This window comes from Vipera berus (assembly GCF_964194415.1).
Source record: "Vipera berus genome assembly, chromosome: 2".
Lineage (NCBI taxonomy): Eukaryota > Metazoa > Chordata > Lepidosauria > Squamata > Viperidae > Vipera > Vipera berus.
Window position 1 is genome coordinate 8,782,088 of NC_138203.1, and position 18,578 is coordinate 8,800,665.

Here is an 18,578-nt window from a genome sequence, read left to right on the forward strand (position 1 = left end):
GCACTTTTTAATGGCAGTCTCTCTTGACTCTCTTAATACCAACATGGCGGAGGGGGATAAGCTTCCGAAACAAACTCAGGATGAATAATATAGCTGCCCCTCTCCGGCCCTCCAGCTCTCTTAAAATGACTCGTGTCCCATCTGCAAGGAGAGAAAAGAGAATTAGCAAAACCCGCCAAGGCTGTTTATCCAACTACCCACCCTACCAAAGTCTTCCAACCTCCTTACTCCAAGGGATTTATTTATTTAGCGTATGGCTGGTCACACACAGAATTAAAAGCAGTTCATATTTACAAGTTAGAACAGTTAAAACAATTTTTTTTTAAAAAAGAAGCAATTATAAAACCTAAGAGGAAAACAGAAATAACATTTTAGAGTTTAATGTCGAGTTTGGAGATCCAGTCAGTAGCTGCCGTTGTTACGCAGAGGAAGGGATCTAAGTGACCAACTCTCATGGTTTCCCTACTAACGAGTGGGTGTGCTGGGATTTGGGGTCCAAACAGATGGGGGGGGCTACAGTTAGAGAAGGCTACCTCTAGTCTTACAAAATGCCCCTATTTCCTGTCTAGAAAGAAAAAAGCAGGAGCAAGGTTTGCAAAGGTTAATCATCAGGCCAAAGGTGGGGGGGAAGGTATGTGATTTTTTTCCCCAGCAGAAATATTTGGTTGCCAAGGGAAAGGAGAGCTTGATCTTTGAAGGTCCTGGCATGAGATGGTTTCATCCATCTATTCCTTCACCGTTTTCCATTTTAATTTTAAGGACAAGTTTCTAGCACTCGTGGTTTTGCAGTGAGCGGTCAAGAGGCAATGGCAGGACTGAGAAGAGTCGGTGATTTTTCCAGCAAAAAATACTTGGTTGGGGAAAAGGAGAGTTTAATCGCTGAAGGTCCTGGCATTAACGGTTTCACCTATCTATTCCTTCACTTTTCTGTTTTAATTGTAAAGACAAGTTTCTAGTACTCATGGCTTGCTGTGAAAGTGGGTGAGTGGTCAAAAGCAAATGACAGAAGTTGGCATCCACAAGTTTGAAAGTTGCCAAGGTTGGACACCCCTGCTCTAGAATGACAGGTAGTCCCCGACTTACAACAGCTCGTTTAGTGACCATTCAAAGTTACAACGGCACTGAAAAAGTGACTTGGGGCCGTTTTTGCACACTTACGACCGTTGCAGCATTCACGGGATCAGAATCTGGACTCTTGGCAACTGGCATGTACTTATGACGGTTGCACTGTCCCGGGGTCACGTGATCACCTTTTGTGACCTTCCGACAAGCAAAGTCAGAATGGGAAAGCCAGATTCACTTGACCGTGTGACTAGCTTAACAATTGCAGTGATTCACGTAACAGTGGCGGCGAGAAAGATCATAAAATGGAGCAAACCTCACTTAACAACTGTCTCGCTTAGCGACAGACCTTTTGAGCTACATTGCGGTCATAAGTTGAGGACTACCTGTAAAAAGACACGATTTCTTTGGCAGAGATATTTGGGAGATGTAGTCTCTGAAGGTCCTGGCACTGGAGGTTTCCCCCATCTATCCCTTCACCTCTCTGTTTTAATTTTAACGACAGGTTTCTAGTACTCATGGTTTTGCAGCGAGTGGTCCAGGGGCAGTGGCAGGACTGAGGAGAGTTGGTGATTTTTTCCCAGCGAAAATATTTGGTTGGGGAAAAGGAGAGTTTAAATCTCTGAAAGTCCTGGCATTTGAGGTTTCACCCATCTTATTTCTTCACTTTTCTATTTTAATTTTAAAGACAAGTTTCTAGTTGCTGTGAAAGTGGGTGGGTGGTCAAGAGCAAATGACAAAAATGAGAAGAGTTGGCGTCTGCAACTCTGAAAGTTGCACAGGTTGGACATCCCTGTTCTAGATTAATTGGCCGAATCAATTTAATTGAAATTGGGAGGAATATTTTTCAACTTCCTGGTCCTGGTTCCCACCCCGGTTAGGCAATTGCGCAAAACCTGGCACGGCTTCCCCAAATAGCCATAAAACTATGCAGCAGCAGGAAAAGCAAATCAAAATATCTTGGGGGCTGGAAACTTAGAGCAGGCATGTGATGTCGCAACTTTGCTGAAGCCAGTCAAATCCGTAAGTTATTAAGGGAGCTTGAGGTGGGGAAAATGCTTTGATTTTGGGTTTTACTGATTAGATTGATGTTGTTATAGAAATGGCTAGTTTATGCTATTGTAGGAAAATAAAAAGTTGAGGTCGATGCTGACTTATTTTACTGCAACAGAGAGAGTCGGAAATCAATGCCTTTTTTTTCTCCCCCCCCCCGTTTTCACACTTCTCTTTTCCCCTTCCCTTTGTTTCCTACTACTTGCTTCTGTATTTTCGTATTTTATACTAAAAGCTAAAAAAATAAATATGTAAAAAAAAAAGAATATTTTGACAGGGCCTTGCCCTCAGGCCTGTCTTAAGTTCCCACAGTTAGCCCTTGACTTGTGACCCAAATTGCCATTGCTAAGCCAGGTGGGTATTAAGGGAGCCACACGCCCAATTTTACGACTTCCCCCCCCCCTCGTGGTGGTTAAGCAAATCCCTACTGTTGTTAAGTGAATCACAGAGTTGTTAAGTAAATCTGGCTTGCCTTAGCTCTCAGAAGCTGGCTGGGAAGTCGTGAATCGCAAGAGACGGGGCAGCCGTCATAAATACACACCAGTTGCCGGGTGTCCAAATTTTGATCGCCTAATTATTGGGAGGATCGGCTTTAGCTTACTTTTCTGAGTGCTACTGCAACTTCAGATCCATCACTAAATGAATGGTGGTTAAGTTGTGGACCACCATCTTGTTCAACCCCTTTGAGGAATCTATTCCATCATTCCCAATAGGTGGTCATGTAGCCTCACTGGGAATCCTCCAATAAGTGGAGACCACAAGGTGATTAAGGAGACCCACCTGCCAGAATATAGAGTAGAGTGGAGTAAATAGAATTAGAATTAGAATTAGAATTAGAATTAGAATTAGAATTAGAATTAGAATAGAATAGAATAGAATAGAATAGAATAGAATAGAATAGAATAGAACAGAGTAGAACAGAGTAGAGTAGAGTAGAGTAGAGTAGAGTAGATAGAATAGAGCAGAATAGGAGTAGAGTAGAGTAGAATAGAACAAAACAGAACAGAGTAGAGTAGATAGAATAGAATAGAGCAGAATAGGAATAGAATAGAATAGAGTAGAGTAGAGTAGAGTAGATAGAATAGAATAGAATAGAATAGAATAGAATAGAATAGAATAGAGCAGAATAGGAGTAGAGTAGAATAGAACAGAACAGAACAGAACAGAGTAGAGTAGAGTAGATAGAATAGAATAGAGCAGAATAGGAGTAGAGTAGAGTAGAGTAGATAGAATAGAATAGAGCAAAATAGTAGAGTAGAGTAGAGTAGAGTAGAGTAGAGTAGAGTAGAGTAGAATAGAATAGAATAGAATAGAATAGAATAGAATAGAATAGAATAGAATAGAATAGAATAGAATAGAATAGAATAGAATAGAATAGAATAGAATAGCTGAGTTACAAGGGACCTTGGAGGTCGTCTAGTCTAAACCCTATATCATTTCAGAGAAATGGTTGTCCAATCCCTCCTTAAAAACTTCCAATGTTGCAGCATTCATAACTTCTGGAAGCAAGTTGTTCCACTGATTAATTGTTCTCACTGTCAGGAAATTCCACCTTAATTCCAGGTTGCTTCTCTCCTTGATTATTTTTCACCCATTGCTTCTTGTCCTGCCTTCTGGTGCTTTGGAAAGTAGGCTGATTGACACCCCCCTCCTTCTTTGTGGTAACCCCTTAGACATTGGAAGGCTGCTGTCATGTCACTCCTAGTGCTTCTTTTCATTAAATGAGACATACCCATTTCCTGCAATTGTTTTTCATATGTTTTAGCCTCCAGCCCCCTAATCATCTTTGTTGCTCTTCTCTGCAGTCTTTCTAGACTCTCAACATCTTTTGTACACTGAGTGAGGAGTCATAGATCAGGACTTCTAACCAATCAGAATAGAGCTGGGAGGGACCTTGGAGGTCTTCTAGTCCAACCCCCCGCTCAAGCAGTCCGGTCAAAGATGAGGTCTACAGAAGGAACTATAGGTAATCCTTGACTGTTGCAGTATCCCCTTGGTCATGTGATCAAAATTCAGACATTTGGCAACTAATTCATATTTATGACGGTTCGCAGAGTCCCGGGGCCCTGCGATCCCCTTTCGTGACCCAGCAAAGTCAAACGGGGAAGTTAAATTCACTAAACAGCAGTGTGAGTAACTTAACAAGTGCCGTGATTCACTTAACAATGGTTGCAAGAAAGGTCGTAAAATGTGGCAAAACTCACTTAACCACTGTGTTGCTTAGCAACAGGAATTTTGGCCTCAGTTACGGCATAAGTCTAGGACTACCTATAGTAGTCAGAGATTGTCTATCTCGGGGGTCTTCCAACTTGGCCCTTTTATGACTTGTGGACTTCAACTCCCAGAATTCCTCAGCCAGCATGCCTGGCTGAGGAATTCTGGGAGTTGAAGTCCACAAGTCACAAAAGGGCCAAGTTGGAAGACCTTTGGTCTGTCTATCTGGTACTTTGTCAGCTCCTTACAGGGCAGCCCTAACACAAACCAACCGAGATACATGTAAATATTACTCCAAGCTACATCTAGTCCTCAACTTACAACCCTCCACTTAATGACTGCTCAAAGTTACGATATCCCCGAAAAAAAGGACCTTATGACTGGTTCCTCCCTGTTATGACCACATCGCAGAAATATCAGTGCCCCCACCCAACTTAGTTTTTCAGTCTTGCACCCAGGTTTTAGAGTCCTTACTTAAGGTTCATATACGGGAAAGATGGAGGCAGGCTTGGCAAACGTGCACAGAGCATCATGTCCACCTGGTGGTCGTAGTATGGGAAACTCCTGAAAGAGAAGAGAAGGGAGAGGACCATCATTAGAAGCACCACTAGACTATGAAGATTCTCAGTCATCCAGGTCATAGTTATCCTAAAGATGCTTTTTCACGAGGTAACTGGACTTTCTTGTATTTCTTTGAAGACGTTTCGCTTCTCGTCCAAGAAGCTTCTTCAGCTCTGGATGGTGGGGAATGGAAGGATTTATACTCCTTGCAGACAGCTGGTTATTTGCATTCTTTCAGAGAGTCGTTGAGGCCACTTGGAAGCTTATCTGTGTCCTCGGGGTCACCTGAGTGGTGCAAATGGGTGTGGAGCCTTTTTGGCTGCAGGATGTTTTCTGCCCTGAAGGGACATGTAAACCTCCAAGTGGCCTCAACGGCTCTCTAAAAGAATGCAAATGACCAGCTGTCTGCAAGGAGTATAAATCCTTCCATTCCCCAACATCCACTCAGAACTGAAGAAGCTTCTTGGATGAGAAGCGAAATGTCTTCAAAGGAAAAACAAGAAACTCCAGTTGCCAGGTTAGGCACACTGCGGCATACTCTTCTGGATATCACATTGTGGTGATTTTTTTTCCATGCTGACCCAACGATGTACAAGATAAAAAAGCCAACCATGAAAATCTGGAGAAACCTGTTTGGACAGGTAGGTAGTAAGAAAAGGGCAGTGTAGTTGGATCGGGCCAAGGACTGCTGACTCCAGCATCTAGGCTTCAAGAGTTAACCCCACATCTCAACCCCTGCAATCAAGTTATGAAGTAGCTAGCAGGGGGTTAGACTAGAAGACCTCCAAGGTCCCTTTTAACTCTTATTCAGTTATGGGGTTCAGTCTGGACAGGCCAGATTGAAGAAGGATGTGTTTCACTCCATTGACCCTAACCCTAATTCTTTCTTCTTTTCTCTTGCAAATCTTTCTCTATAAAAACCCATCCCTTTCAGTGTTCTCCAGGAGAAGAGCGACTTTAATCTGAAAATAAATTTACAAGTTCTTAGTCTAATTCAGCAAATTGAAAGATAAATCAATCTCGGTGCTTCATTTAAAACCAGCAGCTTTTAAGCCCTTTGTGACCACGCTTCACTAACATTAAGCAGGATGAGGCCAAGTTGTGACTTGGAGAGGAGATAAAATTGGAGGCTGATGTGCTTATAGGAGAAGGAATGGTAGAACCTGGGGTTGGAATAAAAAGAGGAATCAGCCTGGAATCCCTACATAGCCACAAGTGAACTAAGTTAAATTCTTTTGAGTGTTGTTAGTTCTTGTAGATAAGATAACCTTCAGTGTCACCTTTTTCTGTGGAACACCCTGGCACACATTAAAAAAAACAACCCAAATTATCTAACTCTGACTAGATGACAACCCTTACTTGAGAAGTTTCTTGTGCGTAGGCTTTTAGTAATAAATCAGTTTATCTGAACCTTCACATACGAACTTGGCCTTTCATGCCCGACAGTGTTAGAATCGGAAATAAAACTCAGCATTATTTGGCAGGTAAACTCCATGCCTGGTGGGTCCCTTGGAATGTTGACCTTGACTGCAAGGGTCTTCCTTGTTTAATGTTGAGCCCAAGGAGAGGTGGGCAAAAGAGGAAAACACTCAAGACAGTAACACAGGAAATTGAGGATTTCGTGGCGTATGAGGTTCAAGTAGGCATGTCCCTGGGCTATGGCCAAAAAAAGTCAAGGCAATGGTCTCACTGAAGCTCCACTTGGTTTTTATGGGCAACGCAGCTTCTGCGGCTCCTAACTCTTGAGGTTCTTGACGGATATCCTGAAGAAGTTTCTGGATCCCTGGGATGATTTCTACTGAATTCATCTCCAAAGTCCTCTAGAGTTAATGACGTGGAACCGCTTTGTGAAGACGTTTGGGCTACAGCAGCATCGGTACCTTCTACTTGCCTCTTTCCTTATCTCAACTCACTTTGACCAGACGTGTGCTAGTTGTAAGGTTGCCTTTTTTAAAAGGTAAAGTAAAGGTTCCTCCGCACATGCGTGCTAGTCTTTTCCGACTCTAGGGGCTGGTGCTCATCTCCGTTTCAAAGCCGAAGAGCCAGCGCTTGTCCGAGGACGTCTCCGTGGTCATGTGGCCGGCATGACTAGACGCCAAAGACACACGGAACGCTGTTACCTTTCCACCGTAGTGGTCCCTATTTTTCTACTTGCATTTTTTACGTGCTTTCAAACTGCTAGGTTGGCAGAAGCTGGGACGAGTAACAGGCGCTCACTCTGCTACGCGGCACTCGGGATTCGACCCGCCAAACTGCTGACCTTCTGATCAACAAGCTCAGTGTCCTAACCCACTGAGCCACCGCGTCCCCCGCCTTTTTTGCTCTACAGCAATATCTCTCAATGTTGTCCACTTGAAGACTTGCTGGCTGGAGAATTCTGGGAGTTGACGTCGACCCATCTTCAAGTGGTCAAGGCTGAGAAATACTGCTCCATGCTATGCAAACCTTTGACCTCTTCTGTATGTGGTCTAGATGGCCAGTCTTCGTTCAGGGTTCTACAGGCCCAGCATCCATCCTGGTGTAGACCAGATTTCTCTTCATCCTAGTCTCACTAATGGCTTTTAGGCAAACCACTAGTTTGCTCCCCTCAATAAGAAGATGACATTTGATGGGTTGTTCCAGCATGCCAGGACGGGGGAATCAGAAGTTGGGGGCATCTGAACAGCCAATTGTGGTGGTGGGGGATGTAGAACAGCCTCTCCTGAAAAAAGATCTTTAGAAGCCCTCAACCTCCTGTTCATCTCAGAAGTATGTTGAGCAAGACGTGCTGATGTTTCACTAACAGTCAATCAGAATAGAGCTAGAAGGGACCTTGGAGATCATCTAGTCCAACCCCGTGCTCAAGCAGGAGACCCTGGCCTAGACAAATCCCAGACAAATGGTTGTGTCTAGTGTCTTCTTCAAAACCTCCAGTGATGGAGCACGCACAGTTTCTGAATGCAAGCTGTTCCACTGGCTAATTGTTCTCACACTGGTTAATTGTTCTCGCAGTACTAGCTTCACATTTTTGAACTGGACATGAAGCTGTGTTTGGCAACAGCAGGGCCACATTGGGGCTTCTGGGGGCCCTATGCATTTTTGCCTTTGCGGGCCCCCTCCCTCTATAAAAACAAAAGTACTGATCAGAATAACAGAGCTGCTGTCTTATCTATCCCGCATTTTTTTTCTATCTTACCAAGAAGTAGGTCTACTTTATCAAATGCCTTCCTGAAGTATTTGTGAATTTTGTCCCTCTCTCAAGACTTACTCACAGGATGACATTCCTCATTCTTCCAAGAATGCCAGAATATCTTACCCCTTTGTGGCCACTCTGTGGTTCCCTTCCTCTACTCCAGGGGTAGGCAACCTTGGCTCTTTTAGGACACGTGGACCAACTCCCAGAATTCCTGAGCCAGCTGTGCTGGCTCAGGAATTCTGGGAGTTGAAGTCCACTTGTCCTAAAAGAGCCAAGGTTGCCTACCCCTGCTCTAGTCCCACTCTTGGTAAGGTATGTCCTGCTTAGACAGGCAGAGAAACAGACTTTGGAACTGATTGGCTAATTGACAATAGTTAACTTAGCAGCTCTAAATTGTAGACTTTTAAGTTAATTTTTAAACAACATTTTAAAAGTTAAGACTGATAGCTCTGCACATAAGGAGCTAAACACAGAGACTATCTGCCCATTGTTGTGGTGTTGGTGAAAAAAATTAACATTTGTATACTGAAGTCCCCACTAACAGGGATTTTCCAACCAGTGCTCAATGCTAGGTATTAACCTAGCACTGGGGTGTCAAACTCAATTTCACTGAGGGCCGCATCAGCATTGCGGTTGCCCTCAGGGGACCGGGTGGGTATGGCCAGGGTGGGCGTGGCCTACTGGGTGGGCATGGCTAGAGCGCGTATGGCCTACTGGGTGGGCGTGGCCAGCTCTACATCGTTGGCATCAAGGGTGCCTATGGGGGCCTGGGCAGGAGTGGGACAGATCTGAGGGTCTCTGGCAGAAGGAGGGTCTCTGGGCCAGGGCCAAGGCAGTGGGGGCCGTTCCCTCACTGTTTCCAGGAAGGCTTCGCGGGCCGCATGAAACCACTTCGCGGGCCGGATCTGGCCCCCCGGGCCTTGTGTTTGACATGTCTGACCTAGCAGAAGGAAATCTGCAAGCTGGTTTCAATTATATCTGACAACTCCAGAGTGACACAGTGGGAAAGCTGGCCATTGCACAGGATTTCTCTCTCTCTCTTCTCATCTCTTTCCATCTCTCTCTCCATCTCTCTCTCCATCTCTCTTTTTCTCCCTGTCTCCATCTCTCTCTGTCTCTCTTTCTCTCTCTGTACGTGTGTATGTGTGTGTATTCGTGTATATGTGTGTAGGAGGGAAAGATGACCGCATTATACAGCAGTGTTCTTCAACCTCAGCAAATTCAAGATATGTGGACTTCAGCTCCCAGAATTCCCCAGCTAGGATGGCCCTAGTGAAATCTCCTACCTACCCCATTCATCTTTTATTTTATTTATTTATTTATTTATTTTTGGGACTTATATGCCGCCCTATCTCCCAAAGGACTCAGGGCGGCTAACAACAATAAAAAACAATACAAAAATTAAAAAAGAAATAAATAACAGCCCCAAAATAAATTAACTACACAGTTAAAAATTAAAACATATTTAAAAACCCATCATCAATCCAGGTCAGCCTGATGGAAGAAGAAAGTTTTGAGGTCGCGGCGAAAGGACCGGAGGTCCGGGGCCATCCGAAGCTCAAGGGGGAGTTGGTTCCAAAGGGCTGGTGCTCCCACAGAGAAGGCCCTCCCCCTGGGGGTCGCCAGCCGACATTGTCTGGCCCACGGCACCCTGAGGAGGCCCTCTCTGTGTGAACGCACTGGGCGATGGGAAGTCGTCCCCGGTAGCAGACGGTCCTGCAAATATCCTGGGCCTAAGCCATGTAGGGCTTTAAAGGTAAGTACCAGCACCTTAAATCTCGCCCGGAAGACAACTGGTAGCCAATGCAGCTCACGCAGGGGTGTAATATGGGGGTATCGGGATGCTCCCATCACTGCCCGCGCGGCCGCATTCTGCACCAGCTGAAGCCTCCGGGTGGTCTTCAAGGGCAGCCCCATGTAGAGAGCATTGCAGTAATCTATCCGAGAGGTAAATATACGTGGTTGCTATTTAGCAATTAAAGTTATGGGTTATTATGGGTTCACTCCTGGAGCTTTCTTTGCATCCATGTGGACGTTCCCTTAAAATCTTGGATGGGTCAATTGGCGTTTGGAGATGGAGCCCATTGCTGTAAACCAGGGGTCTTCAAACTTGGCCCTTTTATAGCTTGTGGACTTCAACTCCCAGAATTCTTCAGCCAGGCACGCTGCCTGAGGAATTCTGGGAGCTGAAGTCCACAAGTCATAAAGGGGCCACGTTTGAAGACCCCTGCAGTGAACCATTTTTCAAAATTTGCTAATGGAGCAGCTTAGGAGATTCAGTGCCGCCCTCCTCCTCCTCCTCCTCCTCCTCCTCCTCCTCCTCCTCCTCCTCCTCCTCCTCCTCTTTTCCCCAAAGAAGAAGCTCTCATCTCAGGGACAGCTGGCTACAGGGCTTCTGTAGCAGGAATTTTCTCTTCCTTCCATCAATGGAAGAACAATGCTGACCTCCACTGTTGGTGAATACATTTTCAGGCAGTTGGAAGGCTAACTCTGAAGAAAGAAGAGCAGGAGGGCTGGTGCTCTGGGCCAGCATTTCTCAACCTCAGGAACTTTAAGATGGATGGACATCAACACCTAGAATTCCTCAGCTAGTGTGCTTGAAGAGCGGTGGACTCCAGCTCCCAGAATCCCCCGAGCAGCAAGCTTTCTGATGGGGGGGATTTTAATTCCCAGAATTCCCCAGCCAGCAAGTCTACCCATCATAAAACTGCCGAGGTCAAGAAAAATTGCTCTGGGACCTTAAGACGGGCTCTCCAAACTTGGCAACTTTAAGACTTGTGGACTTCAACTCCCAGAATTCCTCAGCCAACCAGGTTGGCTGAGGAATTCTGGGAGTGGAAGTCCACAAGTCTTAATGTTGTCAAGTTTGGAGACTTCTGCCTGAGGAGGACACCTCAAGAAGAACAGGACCAAAGTTGGTTGCTCTCCAGCTTGAAGTCTCCACATGAAGGACCCTACCTCTAAGTCTATGGTGGCATTATGCCCAGACCCTAGGAAACCTGTGTCTGAGCCCCTGAGCCCATCCCCCCAAGAGGAACCCCCCCACCCCTGAGGAGTTGGAGGAAGAGAGGCTGCAGAACCAAACCCTCCGAACCTTACAATCTTCTCAACTAGCTGGCTGATCTGCCTCTCGTTGGTGGGGGCTCCGTCAACGTAGTAATCCATTCCACGCAAGCAGTAATGGCGTCCAGTGCAGGGGCTGTAGTAGCCTTGGTAGGGCATCCGGCCCGGGATGGGGTAATGATGCCGGACGTATGGAAGCTGCTTCCGAGACAAGCTGTTCAACATGTTGACCACGACTTCTCGTTCTGGAGAAAAGGATTCAGAAAGAGAGGGCAGCTAGAGGCCAGCACCAGGGGTTGGGCTCTGTCCGTTGGCAGTGGGTTCAAGGCCAACCTCAGCGGGTTCAAGGAACAAGCTGAGATTAAGGAGAAACTTCCTAACAGTGAGAACAATTAACCAGTGGAACAATTTGCCTCCAGACGTTGTGGGTGCTTCATCACTGGAGGTTTTCAAGAAGAGATTGGAGATCCTTTTGTCTGAAATGGCATAGGGTCTCCTGCTAGTGCAGGGGGTTGAAGTCCCCCCACAAGGTCCCTTCCAGCTGTATTCTGTTTGATTGACTCAGGAAGCACCCCTTTTCAGAATGCAAAATTTGAAAACTCAACATTCAGAATAACAGAATAACAGAGTTGGAAGGGAGCTTGGAGGTCTTCTAATCCAGGGCTTTTCAACCTTTTCACCCATTGTACCACTTTTAGGATATGGCAACATCCGAGTACCACCAGTCGCCTAGCAAGGTGTGAAAAACTTGACACCCCCCCCAAAAAGGAAAAAAGTGATGAAGTACAGGTAGTCCTCGACTTACAACAGTTAACTTAGTGACTGTTCAAAGTTACAATGGCACTGAAAAAAGTGCCCCCCCCAGCCACAGCGGAGCAAGACACCCACCTGCCTGCCTGCCTGGTGGCGCTCTTCCTCCTGTCCAAGGTTTTCATTGTTGTGAGCATTTCTGTTGAGGATTGGTAGCGGGGGTGAGGTGGGGGGGGTTGTTTGGTTTTTATTTTCCCCCCCCCCTCTGCTGGGTGGTTGCAGCAGGTTTTGGTCACTTCACATGACCCTGGGACACTGTGACCGTCATAAATATGAATCAGTTGCCAAGCATCTGAATGTAAATCACAAGACCCTGGAGATGCTGCAACATTCCAGCTGATCGGCGCTTCTTCTGGGCTCAGCGAAACTGCCAGGATTGGCGCCGAGCTCCAGCTGGAGCCTGGTGCTGATTCTGGTGCTTCCGCTGAGCCCTGACAGCCTTGCAGCTCCAGCCATCTCTCGCTCAGGCTTGTACGGTGCTGCCACCGGTTCAGCTCATTCCCCTCCCCCACTACCACTTTTCTAGGATGGTCGCGTACCACCTGCCAGGTGCCAATGTACCGCAGGTGGTACCTGTATCTCTGGTTGAAAAGCCCTGTTCTAATCCAACCCACTGCTCAAGCAGGAGACCCTATACCATTTCAGGCAAATGGCTGTCCAATCTCTTCTTAAAATTTTCCAGTGATGGAGCACCCACAACCTCTAGAGGCAAGTTGTTCCACTGGTTAATTGTTCTGCAGGCGATTTCTCCTTAGTTCCAGGTTGCTTCTCTCCTTGATTAGTTCCCATCTGTTGCTTCTTGTCCTGCCTTCAGGTGCTTTGGAGAACAGGTTGACCCCCACCCCCCACCCTACTCTTCATTGTGGCAGCCGCTCAGATACTGGAAGGCTGCTAACATTTCACTCTTGGTCCTTTTTATTAAACTACACGTATCCAATTCCTGCAACCGTTCTACATATATTTTAGCCTCGTGTCCCCTAATTCACCCAACCTGAAGTGATAGCAACCACGGAAGCTCAAGGCTTCACAACTATGTTTTCAGATTACCAATAAAGGAGAATATTTATCTCTCAGGGTTGAAAAAGAGGAGGAGGAGGAAGGAGAGGGGGAGGGGGAGAGGGAGGAGGAGGAGGGGAAGGAAGGGGGACAAGGAGGAGGAGACTGGGGTGTGTGTGCGCTCTCTGAGCTTGGTTGTTTTCTTGCAGACGTTTCATCCCCCAACTAGGTAACATCATCAGTGCTAGAAAGGGCTTGTATATAAGCAGAGAGAAAACCCCACTCTCTCTTGGCACTGATGATGTTGCCTAGTTGGGTAATGAGATGTCTGCAAGAAAAGAACCAAGCTCAGAGTGCACCTTGTCAGCCAAATTGGATAGCTGCCTTATGCCTACAGTGCGATGAGGAAGGGAAGCTTCAGGAAGAGGTACCATAGTTGTTGAGTCGCTCAGGCTTTGGAGGATAATCCATGGGCATCCCGCGCAGAATGGCATCCATGCCGGCTTCCTGAAAGGCAAGTTTGCAGGAGGTAAGTCCATTGCTTTAGATGCTCTATCAAGTGGCAGCCAGGAGGGGTCCCAAAGATGCCACGTTTTGTCCCCAGTTATCTCGGAAAGAAGTACAGGGTAGTCCTCGACTCAGTTGATTTAGTGGCCATTCAAAGTTACAGCGGCATTGGAAAAAAGTGACGTATGACCGTTTTTCACACTTACGACCTTTGCAGCATCTCCATGGTCACATGATCAAAATTTAGACGCTTGGCAACTGGCTCCTATTTATGACTGCTGCCGTGTCCCAGGGTCGTATGATTTTACCTCTTACAACCCTCTGACAAGCAAAGTCAATGGGGAGGCCGAATTCACTCAACCAGGTTACTAACTTATCAACTGCAGTCACTGAGGCAAGAAAAGTTGTAAAATGGGGCAAGATTCACTTGACAAATGTCTCACTGAACAACAGAAATTTTGGGCTCATTTGTGGTCGTAGGTCCAGGGCTACCTGGTGTGGTCAAAAACGTAAAGAGGACCAACACATCATCGCATCACATCCAATGGGCACTCCTGGGAGATACAGGGATGGGCAATGGAGACAAATCAGTGGTAGAAGTGAATTTACTGCTTGGGCTATTTTCTGACTCAAGAATGGAAACCAAATGCTTCAATTCAGCAATGACATACGTACACCCAAACACCCACACCACTGATTTCTCCTTACATTTCTGCTTTTATCATTGATTCCCTGTGAATGTGTTAGAAGTTCTGTTTATATATACCCAGCTTTCTTTTCATTCCATTTTCAAAATGTGACATCATTAAAAATTGCATGTCCCATTCCTAAAATGTAGGGAGTTCTAGGGAAGTTTGCAAACAATATACATATCAGCAATTAAATCAGAGCAATAAAACAGAATGCAGGTAGTCCTTGACTTACAACCACAACTGTGCCCAAAATTTCCACGGCTGAGCAAGACGCTAAGTGAATTTTGCTCCATTTCACAACCTTTCTTGCCGCAGTTGTTAAGTGAAGCATGACAGTTGTTGAGTTAGGAACACATTTGTTAAGTGAATCTGGGTTCCCCCATTGAGTTTGCTTGTCAGAAGGTCGCAAAAGGGGATCGCGTGAACCCGGGACACAGCGACCATCATAAATATGAACTAGTTGCCAAGCGTCTGAATTTTGATCTCGTGACTGTGAGGATGCTACAAAAGTCGTAAGGGTGAAAAATGGTCATAAGTCCCTTGTTTCAGCGCTGTTTTCACTTTGAACCGTCAATAAAAAACCGTCAATAAACAAAGTCGAGGACCATCTATACCAGCCTGCCAACTGCTTCCCTGACCACTTTTTGATTAGGTTAAAATTAAATCAATCATTCCTGTTGTGATTCCAGCAGCTGAGTCTGAGGACTCAAAGAAGGAGGAGGAGGGGCCTGGAGTGTCATCAAAGTCATAGGGAGGCTCTGAGGAGCTCCAAGACTTACAGTCTGAGGAGGAGCTTGGCCCCTCTACTCGCGCGCTCAGGCTGAGACACAGCTGTGCTGGGAGTCTGAGTTGGACAGTGATGAAGAACAGCTGGGAAATATTCAGGATGCACGAAAGCGCAGGCAAGAGAAGTGAGTAGGACAGAGGAAAGCAATGGAACGGCTCCAAAGGCAAAGGAGAAGGCATTAGGAAGCCACGCCTTGGCTGCATAATAAAAGGGAAGGTGTGGGAGGCGCTGGTTGTCAAAGGCAACCTTTGGAGTTAAGAATCAAGTTGCGATGAACTGTGTTTGTTTTTCCTCACGTCTGTGAGTAATAAAAGGGGTTTGGGTTTGTCCTGCGGTTTCTGCCTGCTGGATTTGAAGAGGGGTTTTCTCCTTGTAAACTTAGCAAGTTGCTCAAGTAGGCTGGGACAGAACAATTCCCAAATGGATTTATCCTTCAGCCAGATCTGCAATTCTCAGGATGTCAATCCATCCATCGGGAGAGCTGGTACAATGGTCACAGTGGTGTTGCAAAGCTATGATCTCTTTTACGTGCCTTGTGGAGACCTGGCAGGAAAAAGAGAGGGCCAGAGCATCAGAGGTGCCCACCGTGGTCATAGAAGTCAAGAAGGTGGCCATAACGGTGCAGTTAAACCTCACTCTTTGTGTCTGCATCTACACTGGTCTCTCCGATGCTGCTGAACCACCTGGCCCTATGCTTAAAGGACAACTGAGTGGGGGGGGGTCAGTGTTCTTATGCATTGGCCCCCCCTGTGGATAAGATTCCATCCTGCACCCCCCAGCTCTTTCTTAATCTCTTCCCCACCCATGGAGAAAACCAGCCCTGGGCAAAAAAAAAAAAAAAGCTAAAGTGAGAATCAAGAAATTAGACAATGGGAATTACCAGAGGGAGTATTTAAAAATTGAACATTTGTTTGAATATGCTTAAAGAAATAGAAAGATTTTGAATATAAATGAAGGTTAGTTTAAGAGGGATGAGCCCCTAAGCAGGCATGTCAAACTCACGACGTCATGTGACGTCGCGCGACGTATTGCGACTTTCCCACCATTGCCGGCAATGGGGTGGGCGCGGTTTTGGCAGGATGCGTCTGGCCCGCGGGCTGACAGTTTGACATGCCTGCCTTAAAGTAATATAGTATGCCTTCTTCCCTTTTTCTTTTGTCTTGGTGTTTTTTTTGGCATGAGAAACATAAAAATGTTGGGATGGTTTATATAAAAAAAGTGTTTTCTCTGTTTTGTCTTCCCCCCCTCCCCATTTTTGCTCTTATTTTCTTTTAGGGTCTGAGAAATGCAAAAATGTGATGGCTTGTATGAGAAAAAAGATTTAAATACTTAAGTGTAACTAATTTTGAGAAAATGTTAACCAGTAAGAATGTTTTGAATGCTGTGGGGAAAACAAATTTAAATAAGAATGTAAACAGGATTTATGATGAGGCAATCAAGATGATCAATGAAAAGAAGCTTTATACCCATGTGGTTATTATTTGCAGAAACACGAGAAAAATGTTTAATTGTCATTTATTTAAATAGGAACTGTATTAATTTAAGGTTGGCTAAAGAGAATATTATTGGAAGAAGAGGAAATCAAGTAAAGCTATTATATGGAGTTATAGAAATTAATTGTTATTGATTGTTTTTTAAATACTAACCCAGACATCACGATGTTTACCAAATATTAAGGCAGGGGTGTCAAACCCGCAACATCGCGCGACGTATCGGAGCTTTTTCCTCATTGCCGGCAATGGGGTGGGCGCGGTTTTGTTGTGATGCGTCCGGCCCGCAGGGTGGCAGTTTGACACCCCTGTATTAAGGTGTATGTTAAAAATCAATAAAACATATTTTTAAAAAAAAACAAAGAAAGAAAAAGAGAAAGAAAGAAAGAAAGAAAGAAAGAAAGAAAGAAAGAAAGAAAAAGAAAGAAAGAAAGAAAGAAAGAAAGAAAGAAAGAAAGAAAGAAAGAAAGAAAGAAAGAAAGAAAGAAAGAAAGAAAGAAAGAAAGAAAACCAACCCTGGCGTGGCATGGTGTGGCTTACCCTGGGGATCCGTGGCAGGTACGTGGTGTATCGGTTCCAGGCTGCACTGTTGTACGGCCCAGTCCGCCATGTTGCGTATCTGTCGTTGCCGACGAACACCGGGTTGAATTTTTCTGGGTTTGGAAAAGAGTGTAGGGTTTTCAGGAAACCAGTGGGGAGACCCCAAGTGGAAGGGGTTTGGTGGGGGTGCCACCCAGGGTCTTGAGGGCAGGCTGGAATTATTGGTTGGTTGGTTGGTTCATAAAATTTATTGGCTGCCCATCTTATCATAGGTAAGTTACAGTACATATACAGTTAAAAACATAAAAAGACATTCAAACCAAGGACACCTGGGGAGGCCGGGAGCGGAGTGAGAGAGATGGGATCTGCTATTACTCAATCAACCACCTAACTTCAAGAAGCACATACAGGTAGTCCTCGACTTATGACCGCAATTGAAAATTGGACAACTATTTGTCTGGAATGGTATAAGGCAGGGGTCCCCAACCTGTGGGCTGCAGTCCACCACCAGGCTGTTGCCTATTTGCAACCGGGCCGGGTAAGGGGCAGGCCGGCGCACGTGGAGCCCCACTTGTGTGAGCGGCGCCCCAAAAGCTTCTCTCTAGCATGAGTGGAGCTATGCGTGTGAGCGCTAGCCCGCCATTCATGTGACCTGGTTCCCCTCTCCCCTCCCACCAGTCGGGCCACCAAAGGTTGGGGACCACTGGTATAAGGTTTCCTTTTTGAGCAGGGGGTTGGACTAGAAGACCTCCAAGGTCCCTTCCACCTCTGTTATTCTCTTTGTTGTTAAGTCAGCTTTGCCTCATTTTAACGACCTTTCTTGCCATAGTTCAGTTAGTAACACGGTTGTTAATGTATCTGGCTGCCCCGCTGACTTTACTTGTCAGAAGATCGCAAAAGGGGATCCCGTGACCCTGGGACACTGCGACCCCGTCACAAACGCGAGCCAGTTGCCAAGTGTCCAAATTTTGATCCCGTGAGCACGGGGATGCTGCAAGGGTCGTAAGTGTGAAGAACAGTCATAAGTCTCTTTTTTTTAAGTGCCGTTGTAACTTTAAATGGTCACTAAACAAAATGGTTGTAGGTCAAGGGCTGCTTGTCATTTCTGTTTTCTTCTACTTTTTTAGTTAAGGAAGCCTGTTTCTCCCCCCCCCCATCTTTTGGCTACTAAAAGCAGATGAAGATCGCCCCCCAATGTTTCATGAGAACAGACTTTGAAATGTCAGGAGCAATTAAAACAGACTAGCATCGAACTGATTCATCGCATTGTTTTATCTGAGTTGCATGACTCAGGATTCATTAATTGGTACAATAATAGAAACTCTGTAGGGCAGTGATGGAGAACCTTTTAGAGACCGAGTGCCCAAACTGCAACCCAAAACCCACTTATGTATCGCTGGGTGCCGGGTAGGCGTGGCCCATTGGGTGGGTGTGGCCCATTGGGTGGGTGTGGCCCATTGGGTGGGCGTGGCCCATTGGGTGGGCGTGGCTGTGGTGGTAACGGCAGACTGGGTGGGACTAAAAAGTTCAATCAATCAATTCCAATTTTGCCAGATCTTTTTTTTTTCCCATGAGAAGTTGAAATTGATTGATTGATTGAACTTTTTTTTTTTTTTGCACATGGCAGC

At 45.8% G+C, this 18,578-nt stretch overlaps 1 protein-coding gene across 1 annotated transcript in view; it reads right to left on the reverse strand.

Moving 5' to 3' along the window:
- SPMIP6 (sperm microtubule inner protein 6) overlaps positions 1 to 18,578 on the reverse strand; it is a gene marked incomplete at its 5' end in the record, with an annotated part of 31,800 nt that continues 13,222 nt past the window's right edge. The window contains 5 exons of the mRNA XM_081319335.1: positions 1 to 141; positions 4,804 to 4,893; positions 11,160 to 11,373; positions 13,366 to 13,441; positions 16,951 to 17,063. Coding sequence (XP_081175461.1) covers positions 33 to 141; positions 4,804 to 4,893; positions 11,160 to 11,373; positions 13,366 to 13,441; positions 16,951 to 17,063 — 602 coding nt within the window. The 3' untranslated portion in view covers positions 1 to 32. The remainder of the gene's footprint in view (positions 142 to 4,803; positions 4,894 to 11,159; positions 11,374 to 13,365; positions 13,442 to 16,950; positions 17,064 to 18,578) is intronic.